The following is a 16918-nucleotide window of genomic DNA, read 5'->3' as shown; positions in this document are numbered from 1 at the left end:
CCAGAATTGACCGGTGTCGCTAGCTGTAGGATGAATATACAGAGCGCAAAGAATTGTTTGTGCTTCAGGAATTGGTGTTGTAGATCGAGGGTCTGATGGAAATCTGTTTGGGTTTTCTGACTGTTGCGCCTTCAGCCTTGGGCTTCACCATGCAAGGCCGACACTAGCGCCGGGAACAACCGCTGCTGCATCACTTGTCGTGACGAGACGCGTCCACCGAATGAAAGTGAAGCATTAGAGTCAACATAAATACAAAATGAAGGACGGCGACGATCCGGGGAACGCCTTTGCGATCCCAGATCTATGGGCATCGTCGAAATATTTTCCAGAGTCCGGGGACTCGTACAGTTTCCTGTTCTCGCAACTTAAAGTCGACGGTAATAGCGCTTGAACAACCGACTTCGTTGTCCATGCTAATGATGCATAGATATCAGTGAGAAACTACCGGAACAGAGCCTCAGCCATGGAGGAGGCAACTTCTTTGCCTTAGCCGATTTTCCCTTCGAAAACCCAGAGCCTTCAATCATCTCCACCAGCACGCCGCCGCCTTTGAGTGAAAGGGGCGAGGAAATAAACAATGAAGCCGATGACGGATATGTTGATATATGGTCCTTTGCGCCCGAGGAGGAGCTGAAGAGCGCAAATTATCTCACATGGGACGCATTTGACGAGCAAAGGGAGGAGGCACCACAAACTTGCTACGTCTCGGAAGGAGGACCGCAACTATTCGACGCCGCAGTCGCCGACGACACAAGCCCCCTCCAAATCGACAACCAAGATGCAGTTGTTGTCAGCGGTTCGACATACGCATCGTCGCTACTGGCATTAGGCCTGGGCAGGGACTCAGTGCTATTTACTTGGAACGAAGAGACAAAAGAGTTTGAATGCACACTGAAATCCGTCCGTACATCCGGCTGCAGCACCGAGCTCACCCACGACGTCACAGCGCTCTTCCTCCGCTGCGGCAATACCACCAAAGCCCTGCGCTCCTTCACCGACAAAGCCTACCTCAAACACCGCTCACCCGGCCGCATCGCCCTGGCCGACGCCATAGGAACCGTCCTCTCAACCCTCCAATCGCACCTCAACATCCCCGCCTCCTCCCTCCAAAGCATCCTCAAACTACAATCCCTCTTCCGGCCCGTCTCCCACCTCCTCACCATCTTCCACGAGCTAATCGTCGCCGCTGGATCCGCCCAGAATGACGAAGTAATGCTCTCCAACCTCCTTCAATTCATTGAACAGACCGAGCACAGGACAGACTCCACACAGACTATCCTCCTCGAAGTGCTTTCCCGCGTCTCCCGCCCGTTCTTAGACTTTGCGGGGGAATGGCTCGGTATCCAGCGCGAGACAGGTATGCCCCTCGTCAAGGGGAGCGTGGGGAAGAGCTTTGTGAAGGCGGAGGATAGGCTCTGGATCGATGAGCAGGGGATGGAGATCCGGACTCCTGACTTCGTGCTTGATGAGGCGAGGGTCCCGTCGTTTATGCCGGAGGGGGATATGCAGATCTTATTCGAGGCGGGGAGGAGTCTGAGATTGTTGAGGGAGCATCAGCCTGAACATCCGTTGGCGAGGGGGGATTTCGTCACCACCGCCGCTGCGAAGCCGGTGTTGGAGTGGGAGTTCTCGTGGCGGAATATCGAGGCGATTGGGGAGAGGGCTAGGCAGTATGAAAAGGACCTCACTGCTGCGATAGAGAAATACTCGACATCTGGCACTACGACCTCGCCGCCATGCCTCGCACCACCAGCAGAGGAAAAGGAAGAACTCAACCTCTTCGGCAAACCCGCTGAGGAAATGCAAGCCCACCTCCTCGCCTCCCTCAACACCCTAACCACCCCACCTCTCACCCCGACTTCAACCCTCACCAACCTCCTCACAACCCACCTCACCACCGCTCCCACCTCATCAATTTCCGCCCTCACACCCCTCCCCCTCCCCCTCCCCCTAACCCCCCACCTCTCGCTCTCTCCCCTCCTAACCCCCCTCTCCACCCACCTCTCCCACGCCACCCTCTCCCTCCTCCTCCGCTCCAACCTCTCTACCCACCTCTCCCTGCACCGCTCCTTCTCCCTCCTCGGCTCTGGGGTATTCGCGTCCCGTCTCGCGCACGCGCTGTTCGATCCCGATCTGGGGACTGCGGAGAGGCAGCGCGGGGTGGTGAGGGAGGGGGTTATGGGGTTACGTCTCGGCGGGAGGGGAAGGTGGGGAGGGGGGTGCGGGGGGGAGGCGAGTTGGCCACCAGGTGGTTCAGAGTTACGCCTCGTTCTCTCCGGTGTCCTGAGCGAAAGTTACGCCGCCACTACGCCCCGCGCGCCTTCAAGGCCATCTACATCCTCCTCCTCACCAGCATTTGAGATAGGTGGAAGGGTGGGGACGTACACCGCACCGACTATGCTACCAGGCGACCTCTCCTTCGGCGTCCGCCACATGACCTCCGCCGAGATCGGAGCCTGTCTCGACCCCTCCTCGCTCTCCGCCCTCGATTTCCTGAGGTTAGTCTACAAACCCCCCGCCCCGCTGGATGCGGTTATCACGCCGGAGAGTTTGCACATGTATGACCGTGCCTTCGGCGCTCTATTGCGGTGTTTGAGGGTTCGGTTTGTGATGGGGGAGTTGTTTCGTGCTTCCAAAACCTGGAAGGGGAGGAGCGGGAGGTGTGCGGCGAGGTTTAGGAACGAAGCGCAACATGTTGTCAACGCGATCTGCTCGCACTTCGAATCTGGCGTTACGGCGGCGTGGGGGGTGATGGAGGCGAAGATGAGGGAGGTTGAGGAGTGTCTTCAGCCTGGTGGCGTTGGGCTCGCGGCTGGGGAGGGGGTGGAGGGACTACGTCGATACCACGAACGCGTACTAGAGCGTATGATGGGTGTTCTCTTCCTTAGGGGTAGACAATCAGTGGTGAGAGGCGTGTTGGAGGGGGTTCTTGGGTGTGTTTTGGGGTTTGGGGGGTGGGCTGCTGGTGCGAGCCGTGCTGGTGATGAGGGGAATGGGGTAGGAGACCTCTACAAACTCTTTAGGAGTAAAGTCAAGGTGTTCATAGGCATTTGTCGCGGGATGGAAGAGAAGAGAGGAGTTTTGAGAGGAGAGGGGGGTGGATATGGAGAGGGAGGAGGATTGTTTGACCTCGAGGAGGTGGGGAGGGAGGATGTGGTGGGGGGGTTGCTGGGGAGGTTGGAGGGGTCGGGGTATTATAGTTAGGTTGGAGATGTGTGGTGGGTGCGAGTCTGGATCATTATCTGTGTGAAGACACATCTTCACCCACCTCCACCTCCTTCCTATCCACAAAGAAAGGAGACAAGTAGTAGTCAACACTACCCACATGATACACATGGACAATGCACTTCCCCCTCTGGCAAGCACGATGCGTTTGGAAGACGGTGTCGCCTTTCTGTCCCACGTCACAAACAGCTCACGTCAGCCCTACCATCCCCAACCCTCCGTCCCCACAACAGCACTGTCAGGGCGCGCGCACCATGTTCGGTCTGTCGCTTTTCTGTCCCACGTCACAAACAGCTCATGTCACAAACAGCTCATGTCACAAACAGCTCATGTCACAAACAGCTCACGTCAGCCCTGCATCTCCACGGCACTCTCCATGGCACTCTCCAGGGCACTCTCGGGCACTCTCTCCAGGGCACTCTCCAGAGCACTCTCTCCAGGGCACTCTCTCCAGGGCACTCTCCAGAGCACTCTCTCCAGGGCACTCTCTCCAGGGCACTCTCCCCACAGTACTCTCTCCAGGGCACTCTCCCCACAGCACTCTCCCCACAGTACTCTCCCCACATTACTCTCCCCACATCACTCCCCCGTCATCCAGCGGCACATGTACTCCGCCCACCTCCTTCTTTCCTCAATCAAGTGGTGGGGGAGGCGGGATCTTCGATCTGTAGCAGGATTTTCCATTGACAGGAAGTTGGAGATGGGGGGGGGGTCTATATGAATTCTCATATAGAGAAAGTAGGTAGGTGATGGGGCATGTGAGAGAGGAAAGGTGCCACGCGTGCACTTTGTCGTGGTGGTGGTGGTGGTGGTGGTGGTGGTGGTGGTGGTGGTATTCAGGGATAGCCTAGGGCCTTGTGGAGAGTGAAGGAAGGGTGGGGAGGGGGGAGTACCGTATTCTTATATTACTACTTCAGGCCTAGGTAATAGTAGCTACTCGAGTACTGGGGGTGTACAAGTACTATCACCAACGAAGCCTAGGCTGCCATATAGTGGCTGGGCACCTTCCTTTTTCAGGCATTGGTCAAGCCGACTGGTCAGATTGCCAAAACCGTCTAACCTGATCGAGGTAAGGAGCTGAGTGAGCACTAAGCTGGGGGAGGTGTTAAGATATTACCCCATCGCCTTGTGTCTATCGTAGGCAGGCAGGCAGCCAGCCAGCCAGCCTTTCCCTCCTCCCGTCGAGCCGGTGGGCTTTGCTTGTTGCGCATGCTTCGGTTTGGTGGGAGGGGAGGGTGGTAATGTAGTACAGCCGTGGGTGGTGTGGGGGTGTGTGGGCGTATAACCTCGTTTATCGGCTATTACGGGCATGTGAACATTCCAATTTACACTATTGGCTGACCCACCCCTCTCTCAGCCCCCCTCCACCCCTCCACCCTCCTCCCCTCCCCCCTCCACCCCTACTACACCCCCTCCACAAACCAACCATTCCACCCCCTCCCCCCCTCCACCCCTCCACCCCCCCTCCACCCCCTCCACAAACCAACCACTCGCATTCCCACAAACCCATGCACACAACCAACAACAACACACCAACAACAAACTACTACTATAAACTACCTACTACTACAAACTACCTACTACTACTAACTACCTACTACTATAAACTACCTACTACAAACTGCACAATCCAACCCGCATTTAGCGTCCTAGTCCACCAGAAGACTAGGGTCAGGTAGGGGAAAACTAGGGAAACGAAACTAGGGAAACGAAACTAGGGAAACGAAACTAGGGAAACGAAACTAGGGAAACGAAACTAGGGAAACGAAACTAGGGAAACGAAACTAGGGAAACGAAACTAGGAAACTGGGGAAACTAGGGAACTGGGGAAACTAGGGAACTACTCCGTACAGAACTACAGAATACGCAACTACGGATCACGGAACTACGGAAACTACGGAAACCATTTATTTCTTCCTGCGGCCCTGCGTTTCCCCACGATATCCCCACAGAAAGGTCAATCTTCAATCTGTGTCTCTGGCCCGTCTGGTTCGTGATATGCCCCGGTGCTGCTGCGTGCGTCCATCCCACGCCACGCACGCCTTTGTCGTTCCTACCTTCCAACGCTGGCCGCATTCCTTCACGAGCTCGACATCCCCAATAATGCCGAGGCTGTCCCACTCCTGTCTCTTGTGAGCAGCATTGTCCATCCTTGCAACCGTCCCGTCCTATCAATGCGAAGCCGGAGGCCTCAACCAGAACGCCGCCGATTTCGCCACCTACAACAGTACAGTCCAGCAGTATACTCCCTACATCCCACCTATATCCACGTGTGGACACCCCACCCCCGATTCCAGAAATCGAACAGATCCGATTTCCTGACCTCCCTGTTGCGACGGAACCGAGAGAGCTCACGACGAGATTGAGGGAATCATGGCCGTCATCTTCGCGCCGACCACCGTGCCCATGGGCGACTGGCACGGCGTCTTCCGGCAGCCCAAACCCCCGCCCTCCTCCCCTCGCCCATCCGGCAGCGACGCCGCCAGCCTCACGCGCGTCGACTCCTCGCGCTCCGGCAGCAGCAGATCCGAGTGGCGCCAGTCCAACTCTCTACGCAACATGTTCGGCAAGTCTTCCTCCTCCTCCTCCAAGAAGCAGACATACTCCCCGCCGCCCATCCCGGAGATCAGCGCCGACCGCCCGCGCCACCGCGTCGAGCTCACGCCCACCGAATTGAGTGATGATATCTCCATATCGCGCACCAGCACGAATGGCGGCTCCAGCGTGTCGGATGGAGCGTCCTTCATCGATTCACCCACCGGCGCCCACCCGCCGCAGATGAGCGAGAGGCTCGCCCGGGTCTTCGCCACGAAAGCCCTGCTCGTCCTCAAAGCCGGCCGTCTGTATCTGCAGAGCGAGGAGAAGCCTGTGACGAGGAAGCGCGACAGCTTCCTGGCTGCGATGCCGAAGCGCAGTCTCGAGAGGCCGCCGACGAGCGCGCCGCCGCCGCCGGCGCAGTGGGAGCCGCCGCCTTTCTTCAAGGTGTTGTCGGGGGCGGTGAAGCATGGCTCGCTGATGACGTGCGGGGTTACTGCGAATGCGGTGATCTACCTGAGCACGCACGATAAGGGCGGGAGGAATGTGGCTGCCGTGGGCTTTGGGTCGGATCCGGCGAAGGCGGATAAGGCGAAGGAGAAGCATCGGCAGCGTGTTGTCGAGACGCTGGGGAAGGGGGAGTGGAGTCGCAAGATCTTTGTGTTGACGTCGGCGGGGTACTTGTTGCAGTTCTCGTGTGATGGGGCGTTTAATAGGCTGCCGGAGCAGTCGATTCGGCTTAGTAGGCACTCGGTGGCGTTTGCGAGTGATGTGATCCCGGGCGAGCACTGGGTTATCCAAATCACCACCGTCTACGACGGGCTCGCCGCAGTTACGCCGGGCGAGCTATCAGCTACTCCCGCGCCGCCTGCGCAGCAACGCCCGGGGTCTAACTCGACATACATCAAGCCCATCAAGCAGTTCCTTCTCATCATGGACAACGGCGAAGATCTCGACACCTGGCTCACCGCCGTGCGCCACGAGATCAACGTCTTGGGGGGGGAAGCAACCAGCGAAACTCGTGCAAACAACAACCCGGAGTTATCGCGCAGCCCCCTCGCCGAGACAACAAACGCCTTCCCCATCCCCTCCCCAAACAACGAGCCCCTTTACTCCCCGCACTCGGACGACACCAACGATAACAATGACACCCACGATAACAACGACCCCAACGATAACAACGACCCCAACGATAACAACGACCCCAACGATAACAACGACCCCCTCCCCTGGGAAACCGATGAGCGCACGGCCAACCTTCCCCCCTGGCCCGCTGACGACGCAACACCGCAGCCCAGCCGCGCTACGAACACCCTCTCCTCGGTTGCAAGCGCGAACTCAATCGAAGAACACCTCCTCGATTCGCTACGGGATAGTAATACGTACAGCCAACCCCGCTCCTCGGGGGGACGCACATTCTTCACCTCCCCCTCCGCTTCGCGCCACTCGTCACCTACCCGATCGCCGATTTACGAATCCTTCCCCCCCGCCCTCACCGCCGAGGACGAAGAAGACCGTTACGGATTCGGTGAATTCGGCAACAACCAGCACCAGCACCAACACCAACAACAACACCTCAACGCAGCCGACATCCGCGAACGCCGCCAAAGCGCTCAAGGCGCCCATCCGCCGGTGCTAGACGCCATAATCGCACCCACCACAACAACAACCCCTCTTTCCCCACCACCACCAACCGACTGCTCCCAGCAGCCCCCCCGCCGCCCAGAACGCCACACACCCCCCACGGCATTAAAAACCCGTCTCTCAATCGTAGAAGATCAACCTTTACCAGCAATGCTCTCAGATGAGTTAATGGATGAAATCTCCGCTCCAGCGCTTAGCCCGAGGTCGAGGGCGAGGAGACAGATGCAGAGGGGGGCTGCTATTCCGATTCCCCCGCCGAGGTCGGGGAGGAGGACGAGTAGTCTGCCTGCTGCGCGGGGCGCGGTGGGTGGGGGTGCGTCGCTACCAACATCCCAAGGGCTGGGTTCGAGTCCGACGGAGGGGGAGGGGGAGTCGGATGATGAGTTTCAGTTTCATTATTGGACGTCGAGGTTGAGCCCGCCGCCGAGGACGCATACACCTACGTCCCCCTCACTCGGTATCGCTGAGCTCGCTCACTCTGAGCACGCGGCGGGGGGTCCTGGGGCGCCGCCGCCGTTACCGATGTTTTCTTACCCCTTCCCGCCTTCCTCCTCCTCCACACCCGCTTCCAACGAGGGCCCGTCATTCTCCGACCCATCTCTGTCACCGATTATTGCACCGCATACGGCGCGGGCGAATGCGAAGGCGCAGGCGGCGAGGGACAAGAGGGCTTCTATTAATGGCGCACCCGGCGCCGGTTTGGGTCTCGGTATTGGTGCCGGAAGAGAGCGACGCACCTCAATCGGTCGAGTAGGGGAGGGTGGGAAGAGGATGTCCATCGCCCGCGGTGGTGGTGGAGGAGGGGGAGGGGGTGATGGGAGGGAGAAGCGTGACTCAATAGTCGTCATGCGTGAACGCCGCGTCCCGCCGAAACCGTTGGGGAGTAGGGGGTTCATCGCTCTTGCTGCCGAAGCCGGGGGTGCGGGGGGTGGTGGTGGTGGGGTGGGGGTGGGGGTGGGGGTGTGTTTGCAACTTACGGCGCTGGTGGAGGCGGCGGATACGGCACCTACGGCGGCCTCGCAGGAGTCGTGAGTACCGGCCGCGTCGTGAAGGCTGTGGATCGCATGGTTATCCGCGAGCGTGGCGCGTCGATTAGTAACTCTTATGGCGAGAGATCAGCGCCGCTGTTGAAATCACCTTCTTTTTCGACAACGGGAGGGGGCAGGCCGAAGAGTAGGAGGGCGGCGGAGGCGGTGGTTGGGCCACCGCTTGCGCCGCCGCCTACGAGGGGGTTGCCGCCTGTTCCGCGTGGGGGGGCGAGGGGGATGTCGAATGCGGGGGGGGTAGGGGGATGATGGGGTGATGGGATTACTATGATTTTATGTTTTGGGTCTCGATGGGTTGGATGGGATGGGATTGGTAGGATGGTTTGGGAAAAGAGGGGGGAGTGGTGTATGACAGGCGCATATACCCAACTTATTTGCGCGCAATTCCTTCTTTTTCTGGGGTCAACCTTTTTTTTTTTTTGGGTATCAACCTTTTTTGGGATCAACAGTTCGGTTTTTTTATGGATATACCTTTTTCTGTTGTGCATATTTTATTCTCGATAACCTACCGAAATTGGGGGGTTTTGAAGGGAAAAGGGGGAAGGGGGACGGGGGAGGGAAGGCGGGGAGGGTATATATAGGGAGGGTATGTTTTTTTTAAAAAAAATTGAAGGAATATATATAAAAATTTAAAATGGATCATGATGTATGTATTTTATTTTATTCCTAATGTCTTTTTTTTGGGAGGGGGGGGGTTGTGCAGAATTTAATTGTCCCAGAGCTGGAGGGAAGCTGATATATCTAGGTGCTACGTGCAAATATGATAGAAGGACTTAATATATTCCAGAATGTCTACGTGAGGGAGGTGGTGAGCCAATAGAAAGTCTGGTGAATTCATGATTAATATCGCGGCTTCTATACTGCATTGCACTGTAATCGAAGTCGAGAAATGTGTTTTCATTTCCTTCTCTCTCTCCTTGGGGCTTCTCGAGAAAATCATACCACCCCATCACCCCAACAGCGACGATGAGGGGTTTGAATTATTACGGAAAACCATGGCCATGGGTATTATACCTCCCCCCCAATCCCTTCTGCTCCCTCCCCATTCCCCGTCATCCATCCACCCCCGCCCATCCCCGTCCTCAGCTGCCCAGGCATTCCTAACCCCCCTCCCGTGCAGGTAGCTCCCAGCTACGCCTAGAAGCAGCATGTCAGACACTCAAGACAGCACTCGCAAGTCTCTCCGCAGAGCCAGCAGCAGCACAAGGTTGCGATACTGTAGCAGACATATAATCAGCAATGCATGCGAGGATGACATCGGAAGGGGGACTCACCAGCCGTAAAGGCAGCCGCGGTCCTTCTTCTTCTCCTTGGGGGGAGGGGTTTGTTGGTATTGCATCTATTCACCCTATTAGCTACTGTTTTCTCCCCATCCGGCTTTCATTCCGTTCCCTTCGGGCCCTTCGCTGGTTGTGCTGCTAGCATGGGGGGGACGGGGAGCCGCAAGAGCTGATGGGCTGGGAAAGGACGCTGCGTGATAGCATACCTGCTGTGGAGGCGCCTGAGGATAATACCCGCCCTGCTGTGGTGGAGCGCCGTAGCCGGGCTGGGGGGGTCCGGTGAAGCCGGGTTGAGGGGCGCCGTAGGGTTGTTGTTGGTGGTATTGATCTGCCATTGTGGTGGGAAGTTTTGGTTTGTTTGTTTTGGTGGATTGGTGGATTGGTGGATTGGTGGATTGGTGGATTCGGTATGAGGAGGATGTGGTGGTGGTGGAGAGGAAAGGACTGGGAGGTTGAAGGTTGAACTTGGGTAGTACAAATCGTACGCGAGAAGGGATAAAAGTCCAAAGTGACGTTGGGGGAGGGTGGTAGGGCGGTTTATGTGCTAAGGGGGTGTTGAAGTGGAGCCAAGGGAGCCAAGTTTGTGAGGTATCCCTATGGTCTATCTATATAAAGATCGCCCCCTCCTATAGGGTACAGAAAAGTACGCGCGTATGGTGTTGAAAGTGTCCAACTATAACTCTTGAACTTCCTAGCTGTGGATTGGAGCTGTTTGATAAGTGGATTAGCACGGCACAGCTGGCCCGGCTCGTGTTAAGATGGGTAGAGGGGAGGAGGGAGGGAGGAGAGTATGAGGTCCTAGGGTGATATTGTTTTACGAGAATAGTACGGCTGAAGTTGTGGGGGAGGAGGCTGGGAGCGGGCTGAATGAGAGAAAAGGGGTATACGGAGTATATACAGTATGTTAGGCAGGTGCTTCGGCTTTGGTCCAACCCCTAGTCTGCTTTCCACGCGGGGACTTGCCTGTGCTGGCACAATTGGAACCGGTCTCGCCGGGCTGAAGATGGGTAAGAGAGTTTGCCGACTCGGTGATGGCAAGTTAATGGTAATGGCCAACGTTTTATTATTGCCGTAGAAGATTGTCAGTGGCGCTTGGCTGGTAGTACGGGCCAACGACAAGCTGAGCTGGAACAACATTTTCCCGATCGCCACCCAGGTCCTAAGCTACCGATCTGACGCAGGTGACGCCCTGCTGTGCGACTCGGAAACAGCCCACGCATCACCACCACTAGGTTGAGGACAGAACAAAGGATAAGGAAGCTATTCATTCACTCTGCATGACCTCTGTCCGAACGACAGTACCGGTATTATCACCATTGCCAAGCAAGAACGCAAGATCACACATACCCACCTACCAACCTACAACAACAGCCCACACAATGGCACCACCAGGCCGCACCTCCCCGCCACCCGCGGGGTCCAACTCAGACACCACGCCTGTGCCCGCGAACTCGGGATCGCCATCAGATAACACCGCTACAGCACAAGATGCGCCTCCCTCCCCGCGCGCGGGATCAGTGTCCGCGGCCACGACGTCGTTGCAGGCTACTGCGGCCGTGAATGCCGGGTTAGCGCAGGAGGACTCCCGACGTACGTCCCCCCTCCCTCTCATTTGCCCCCCCTTCTCTGGGCTGGGAGACTGATTAGAGACCACTTCGAGAACTGGAGCGCTAACGAACACCGCAGGCTCCTCCATCTCCTCATCACGCCACACCAGCCGCCGCCGCTCAACAGTCCTCATGAACCTCGCGCACAACAACCCGAGCGTGCCGGCGCCGGGCGAGATGGTGCACGAGCCGCATGCGCAGACGGGGTTGGAGGCGTCGCCGAGGCTTGGGGCTGCGGGGGGGGTTGGGGTGGGGGATCCGCATCATTTGAGGAATCCGAGTTTGGGGGAGATTCATCAGGAGTTGGAACAAGAGCAAGAGGCGCAGGTTGTGAGTATCCCGTGGTGATGGTGATGGTGATGGTGGATGGTGGTGGTGGTTGAGCTTGGGGAGAGAACGTGAAGAAAGGATAGAGGGGATGAAGGCTAACGTGACAACCCACAGAACCGCCTCCTCCAAATGATCCGCGTCCAACAACACCAACTCCAATCCCTCCGCGCCACCTCCAGCCTCTCCCCCACCACCTCCGCAACCGACGACTTCTTCCCCTCCGAGCCCGTAACCACAACCGGCACCACCTCCTCCTCCGCCCTCGCCACCCCTCTGTCCATCCCGCGCTCCCCAACTTATTCGATGAGCGCGGGCGTGGGCCAGCACCCGCGCAGCTCGTTTGATCTCGCGCGCGCGGATTTGCAGAGGAGAGAAAGATCGAGGACACCGAGTCGCCATGCGAGTCCGAGACAGGGGTCGACGGCGGGGTTGGCGGAGGAGGGGTTGGGGAGGGATGAGAGTGCGTTTTATCAGGCGGAGACGCATATGCTTGTTAGGGAGAATCAGATGCTTAGGTTGAGGATTAGGGAGTTGGGTGAGTTTTCTTCTTCCCCCCCCCTTTCTTCTGCCTTCCTTGGGAGGTGGAGGGGGACGTGGTGCATTGCATGGGGGTGTTGCGAATACGAGCTAATGAAACGCAGAGAGGCAGGTAGCCGAAACCAGCGCCCACTCGACACTGACGCGCGAGCCTAGCTTGCCATCCAATCTGCTGGTTGAGCGGAGCGAGGCGGATGTTACCCCGCGACCTCAGCAGACGGAAGAGAAGACCGAGTAAGCGGGCGCTTTCGATTTCAAATTTGACGCTGCTGGGTTGGGAAGGGGAGGCTTGCTTGGTTTTTTGTGCTTGTAGGAACATCAGTTGGGGATACTGCTGGCGTTTGGTTTTGAGTTTGGGGGAAGGATATGGGCTGGGACTAGACGGGGGAAGATGCGGAAGTGTAATTGTAGGGTTGGGCGCACTCGCTACTTTGACTTGGGAATACAGTATTATTATTAATATTATTATGGAAAAACCTGTGCCGTCTCTCTGCCTTTGAATCCTCCATACATGCATGTATTTTACGACTACTGATGTGGTGCTTCTCATACCCTGGGATGGGAAGGGGTGGACCCTCAGCCTCGCGCTACACCAACCCATACAGCCCACAGCCTTGCGTGCCGCGGGGTCCATCCCAACTCCAGCTCCCGGAGCTCCAATATCAGCGATTGAAACCCCCAACGTAACTATCTGACTTGTCCACCATCGCAGCGCCATGAAGCTCACACCTTCACTGCGCACCAGCGTCGCCGCCGCGTCGCGCAGGCTGGATTTCACGCATGCGGTGAGCAGACTCTCGGCCCGTGAGCTGTGACCTGAGGCATTGGGCGGCTGATACGGAGGATGGGAAGGGTAATGGGGTATAGGGCTGATATGTTGACTAGGTTATCGGGGGTGGTGTCGTGGGCCTCGCTGTTGCGAGGAGGTTAGCGGAGCGGGCGGGTGGGGAAACCTTGGTGATTGAGCGGCATGAAAATGTGGGTAGGGAGAGCAGTAGTCGGAATTCGGAGGTGAGTTGTCCCTGAGGGGGGGGGGGGGGGGCTGGCTCGGAGAGCGAAGACGGAGGGTGCGGGCTGATGTGGAGTAGGTCATACATGCGGGGTTATATTATGGGAAAGATAGCTTGAAGACGAAACTCTGTATCGAGGGCCGGGAGCGCCTATATGACCTCTGCGAGCGCTGGAACATCCCACACAAGAAGTGCGGGAAGTGGATAGTAGCCCAGACGCCGCAGCAACTCGAAGTACGCCCCCCTCTCCCCTCCTGCACACCCACTAACCCCTCCTAGAAACTCCAACAAATCCACGCCCTCTCAAACGACCTAAACGTCCCCACCTCCTTTATCCCCCTCCCCAAAGCCAGCGCCCTCGAACCCCTCATCCGCGCCCGCACTGGCATCCTCGAGTCCCCCACCACAGGCATAATAGACTCACATACTTACATCCAGGCCCTCCTCGGCGCCCTCTCCTCCGCCGGCGGGGATATAGCACTAAACACCTCTCTCACGTCCATCCGCGCCCTCCCCGACAGCGCGGGTTGGAAACTCACCACCCTCGACGCCGCGGCGGGGGAGGAATCTACTATTACTGCTGCTACGCTTGTTAATGCCGCTGGTCTGGGAGCGTGTGAGGTTAATAACATGGTTTTGCCGCGTGAGAGGCACAGGAAGGCGCACTACGCGAAGGGGAGCTATTTCTCGTATTCTGGCGCGGCACCGGCGAGTAGGTTGATTTATCCAGCGCCGGAACCTGATCTTGCGGGGCTGGGAACACATCTTACGCTCGACATGGTGGGACAAGCGCGGTTCGGGCCGGACGTGGAGTGGGTTTCCTCGGCGGATGATTTAGATGTTGAGGAAGGGCGGAAACCGGGGGCGGTGAAGGCGATCAGGGAGTTTGTGCCGGGGATTGAGGAGGGGAGGTTGAGGGGGGATTATGCGGGGATGAGGGCGAAGTTGGGGGGGATGGAGGAGGGGTTTCAGGATTTTGTGGTTAGGAGGGAGGAGGGATGCGAGGCTTTTGTGAATTTGTTGGGGATTGAGAGTCCGGGATTGACGAGCAGTTTGGCGATTGCGGAGATGGTGGTTAGGTTGGTTTATAAGGAGGAGTAGATGGGGGAGATGGGGATGCTGTGCGGGAGCGTTGGGTCTTGGTCTATAGAGGGATGAGGAAAGTTGGAAGATGGACTTTTGACTCCTATTTTTTTGGATATAGGGGCACGAGGCATCATGGTCAGCGTTACCCGAGCCGAGGCTCTGGAACAATATAGTGGGACGGACTGTAACAAGAACTCACAATCTTCAATATAGTAAAGAAATAAGAAATTGAAGCATGCCTTCATTTTTATAAATAGATGCATTCTTTTCTTGTGATTCCTCTCTCATTCGGAGCTCTGTGATTGCTCCTCGCCTTTCCTTGACCGCCTGAGACGCGTTCGCAAACAGCATGCCGTCTTCGCTTATGTAAGCAGTTCCTTATCCATAAGTTAACTTAATTAAAGCAATCCGTCAGAGCATCACGGAAAACAGAACTCCACTTCCCAGACCCCTCAAATTGACGTCAGAATGCAAAGTTCACGGTCTCAGTAAATGGACAGCCAACGGAGGTGAATTGAAATTGCGGCACCGCTGCCAACCACCCTCTACTCCTACCTGCCCCCTTCAAGTTTACCTCCATCGCCATGTCGCTACCGAAGCTCCGGGTGAGTTGTCCGGCCTAGAAAGCTATTTGCAAGCAATTGTTGAACGACGGCTGACTCTGTTTAGTCGATTGGGCATTATGGGGTAACCCGGCGGATGCAGACGTCTGCATTTACCTCGAATCGTCGCTATGAAGCTCTTTACCGCCACCAGACCGCCATACGGAGCTTCTCGTCATCACGAAGCTTTGGAGAAGCTGGCCGGGACGCAACAGGGAGTGAAGCTTGCTCGAAATCTACATCATCGGAGACATCAAAGCCAAGCTCAACCAGTCAAAGCTCTCAAACAACTACAAGCTCGAAGTCCTCGACTCCTGAGGGCACCAAGGTGGATTGGGAAGATAACCCAGACTTCAGCATATCGGACTTCTCGCAGCTCCCGCACACGAACTTTGGCGTCAACCAGCACATGCTGATCAATGATGAGGTTAAGGAGGCATTGCGCCAGGTCTTGTGGCAGTTTAGAGCACCGATTCGATATGCGTTTGCTTATGGATCCGGGGTGTTCCCCCAGTCGAAACCTTCAGCCCCATCGTCAACACCTTCGAGCCGAACATCTATACATCCAAATGCACCTTCCGCGATAGCCAAGGCTCAAGATGGCCAGCCAAAGATGATTGATTTCATATTCGGTGTTTCATATACGGAACATTGGCACTCTCTGAACCTTAACCAGCACCGCGACCATTACTCTGGGCTTGGCTCTCTCGGCTCGGGGGCTGTCAGTTCTGTGCAGGACAAGTTTGGTGCTGGCGTCTATTTCAACCCTTATGTCAATGTCAATGGCATGCTTATCAAGTACGGCGTTGTCAACCTAGACACGCTATGCACCGATCTCTCCGAATGGTCCACTCTCTACATCGCAGGCCGCCTCCACAAGCCCGTGAAGATCTTGCGGGATGACCCACGAGTCCGCCTCGCCAACCAGATCAACTTGCTTTCTGCTCTACGAACCTCCCTCCTTCTCCTCCCGCCCTCCTTTACCGAGAGGGAGCTGTACGGAACGATCGCCGGGATCAGCTACATGGGAGACCCGAGAATGGCACTACCTACCGAAGACCCAAGCAAGGTCGCCAACATCGTAGGCAACAACCTACCCAACTTCCGCCGCCTCTACGCCCCCCTCATCGAGAACCTCCCCAACGTAAATTTCCACGACCCAGCCTGCTCGCGCCCCGACTGGGCCGCAGACCCCAACACCAACGCCCGCCTAGAGCAGGACATGGACCCCGTAAAACGCGGCAACATGGTGCGCCGCCTCCCCAAAGCCTTCCGCTCAAAGCTGTACTTCCAATTCCAGAAGAAATTCCAGATCCCACAGCTAGAATTCAACAAGATGATGGAAGCGTCTACCGACGAAGACGCCGTCAGCTTCAAGCGCCGCGTAGGCGGCGGATTCGAGCGACGGATCACGCAGGAACCGGCGGATGAGCTGAGGAACGAGGTGAGAGGCGTTATTAAGAAGACGATTGGATGGCCGAGCACGGTGCAGAGTCTCAAGGGGATCGCGACGGGGGGGTTCGTGAGGACGTATAGGTATATGAGCGAGAAGATGGATAAGCACGCGCAGGGCAAGAAGAAGGCCGCTGATGCGGCGGCGCTGGCGGCGGAGAAGGAAGCGTCTGTGAAGGCTGCGGAGAAGGAATCGTCAGCCAAGGAGGAGGAGAAGCCAGCAAATAAGGACGCGTAGTCGGAGTGAGGGAGTGCGGATTAGTACGATTTGACGAGTTTCCTTTCGAATTGTATAGAATAGGAGGGGATGCGGGCGCGGTGATGCATATAGCGGATTTGTTGTGGTAGTATTCCCGCCAACCGCTCTTTTTCAAAACTGCCGGACAAGCCAGAAAAATTTCTTTTGTTGAGCTTTTTGTCATGCGTTACATAGAGGTGCGGTATGGAGGCTGGTTGTGTTTTTATAGGGGTGGGGGGGGATTATTACCTGCAAATAGTTTTGGATATACTGTACAATTAGGTTGCTTCAAAAATGAATATAGGTCAACTATATATTCGTAATTG

General features: G+C 56.7%; 6 protein-coding genes across 6 annotated transcripts; 5 read left to right on the top strand and 1 right to left on the bottom strand.

The window, feature by feature from the left end:
• The first annotated feature begins 182 nt into the window (after positions 1 to 182).
• Positions 183 to 3415, top strand: VC83_01949 (uncharacterized protein). The gene is made up of 2 exons (XM_024465621.1): positions 183 to 377; positions 428 to 3415. Exons 1-2 carry the CDS (start codon positions 257 to 259, stop codon positions 3202 to 3204), a joined length of 2898 nt encoding a protein of 965 aa, XP_024326563.1. The 5' UTR covers positions 183 to 256; the 3' UTR covers positions 3205 to 3415.
• Positions 3416 to 5092: 1677 nt separating this feature from the next.
• VC83_01948 (uncharacterized protein) lies at positions 5093 to 8699 on the top strand (the record flags this gene model as incomplete). Its single annotated transcript, XM_024465620.1, has 2 exons — positions 5093 to 8341; positions 8395 to 8699. Exons 1-2 carry the CDS (start codon positions 5599 to 5601, stop codon positions 8697 to 8699), a joined length of 3048 nt encoding a protein of 1015 aa, XP_024326564.1. The 5' UTR covers positions 5093 to 5598.
• An 819-nt stretch (positions 8700 to 9518) lies between these two features.
• On the bottom strand, positions 9519 to 10554 carry VC83_01947 (uncharacterized protein). The gene is made up of 3 exons (XM_024465619.1): positions 9937 to 10554; positions 9725 to 9789; positions 9519 to 9666 (listed from the first exon to the last, which is right to left on the bottom strand). The coding sequence occupies exons 1-3, from the start codon at positions 10063 to 10065 to the stop codon at positions 9588 to 9590; spliced, it is 273 nt and encodes a 90-aa protein (XP_024326555.1). The 5' UTR covers positions 10066 to 10554; the 3' UTR covers positions 9519 to 9587.
• On the top strand, positions 10555 to 12652 carry VC83_01946 (uncharacterized protein). Its single transcript, XM_024465618.1, has 4 exons — positions 10555 to 11320; positions 11417 to 11667; positions 11782 to 12202; positions 12309 to 12652. Exons 1-4 carry the CDS (start codon positions 11008 to 11010, stop codon positions 12440 to 12442), a joined length of 1119 nt encoding a protein of 372 aa, XP_024326556.1. The 5' UTR covers positions 10555 to 11007; the 3' UTR covers positions 12443 to 12652.
• Positions 12653 to 12755: 103 nt separating this feature from the next.
• VC83_01945 (uncharacterized protein) lies at positions 12756 to 14538 on the top strand. The gene is made up of 4 exons (XM_024465617.1): positions 12756 to 12989; positions 13090 to 13215; positions 13293 to 13448; positions 13494 to 14538. Exons 1-4 carry the CDS (start codon positions 12921 to 12923, stop codon positions 14313 to 14315), a joined length of 1173 nt encoding a protein of 390 aa, XP_024326557.1. The 5' UTR covers positions 12756 to 12920; the 3' UTR covers positions 14316 to 14538.
• A 177-nt stretch (positions 14539 to 14715) lies between these two features.
• Positions 14716 to 16899, top strand: TAM41 (Mitochondrial translocator assembly and maintenance protein 41). The gene is made up of 2 exons (XM_024465616.1): positions 14716 to 14905; positions 14970 to 16899. The coding sequence occupies exons 1-2, from the start codon at positions 14885 to 14887 to the stop codon at positions 16590 to 16592; spliced, it is 1644 nt and encodes a 547-aa protein (XP_024326558.1). The 5' UTR covers positions 14716 to 14884; the 3' UTR covers positions 16593 to 16899.
• The last annotated feature ends 19 nt before the right edge of the window (positions 16900 to 16918 follow it).

The sequence above is a fragment of the Pseudogymnoascus destructans genome (genome assembly GCF_001641265.1).
Source record: "Pseudogymnoascus destructans isolate 20631-21 unplaced genomic scaffold scaffold_4, whole genome shotgun sequence".
Classification (NCBI taxonomy): Eukaryota; Fungi; Ascomycota; class Leotiomycetes; order Thelebolales; family Thelebolaceae; genus Pseudogymnoascus; species Pseudogymnoascus destructans.
This window is presented reverse-complemented; position numbering and strand designations above follow the sequence as displayed.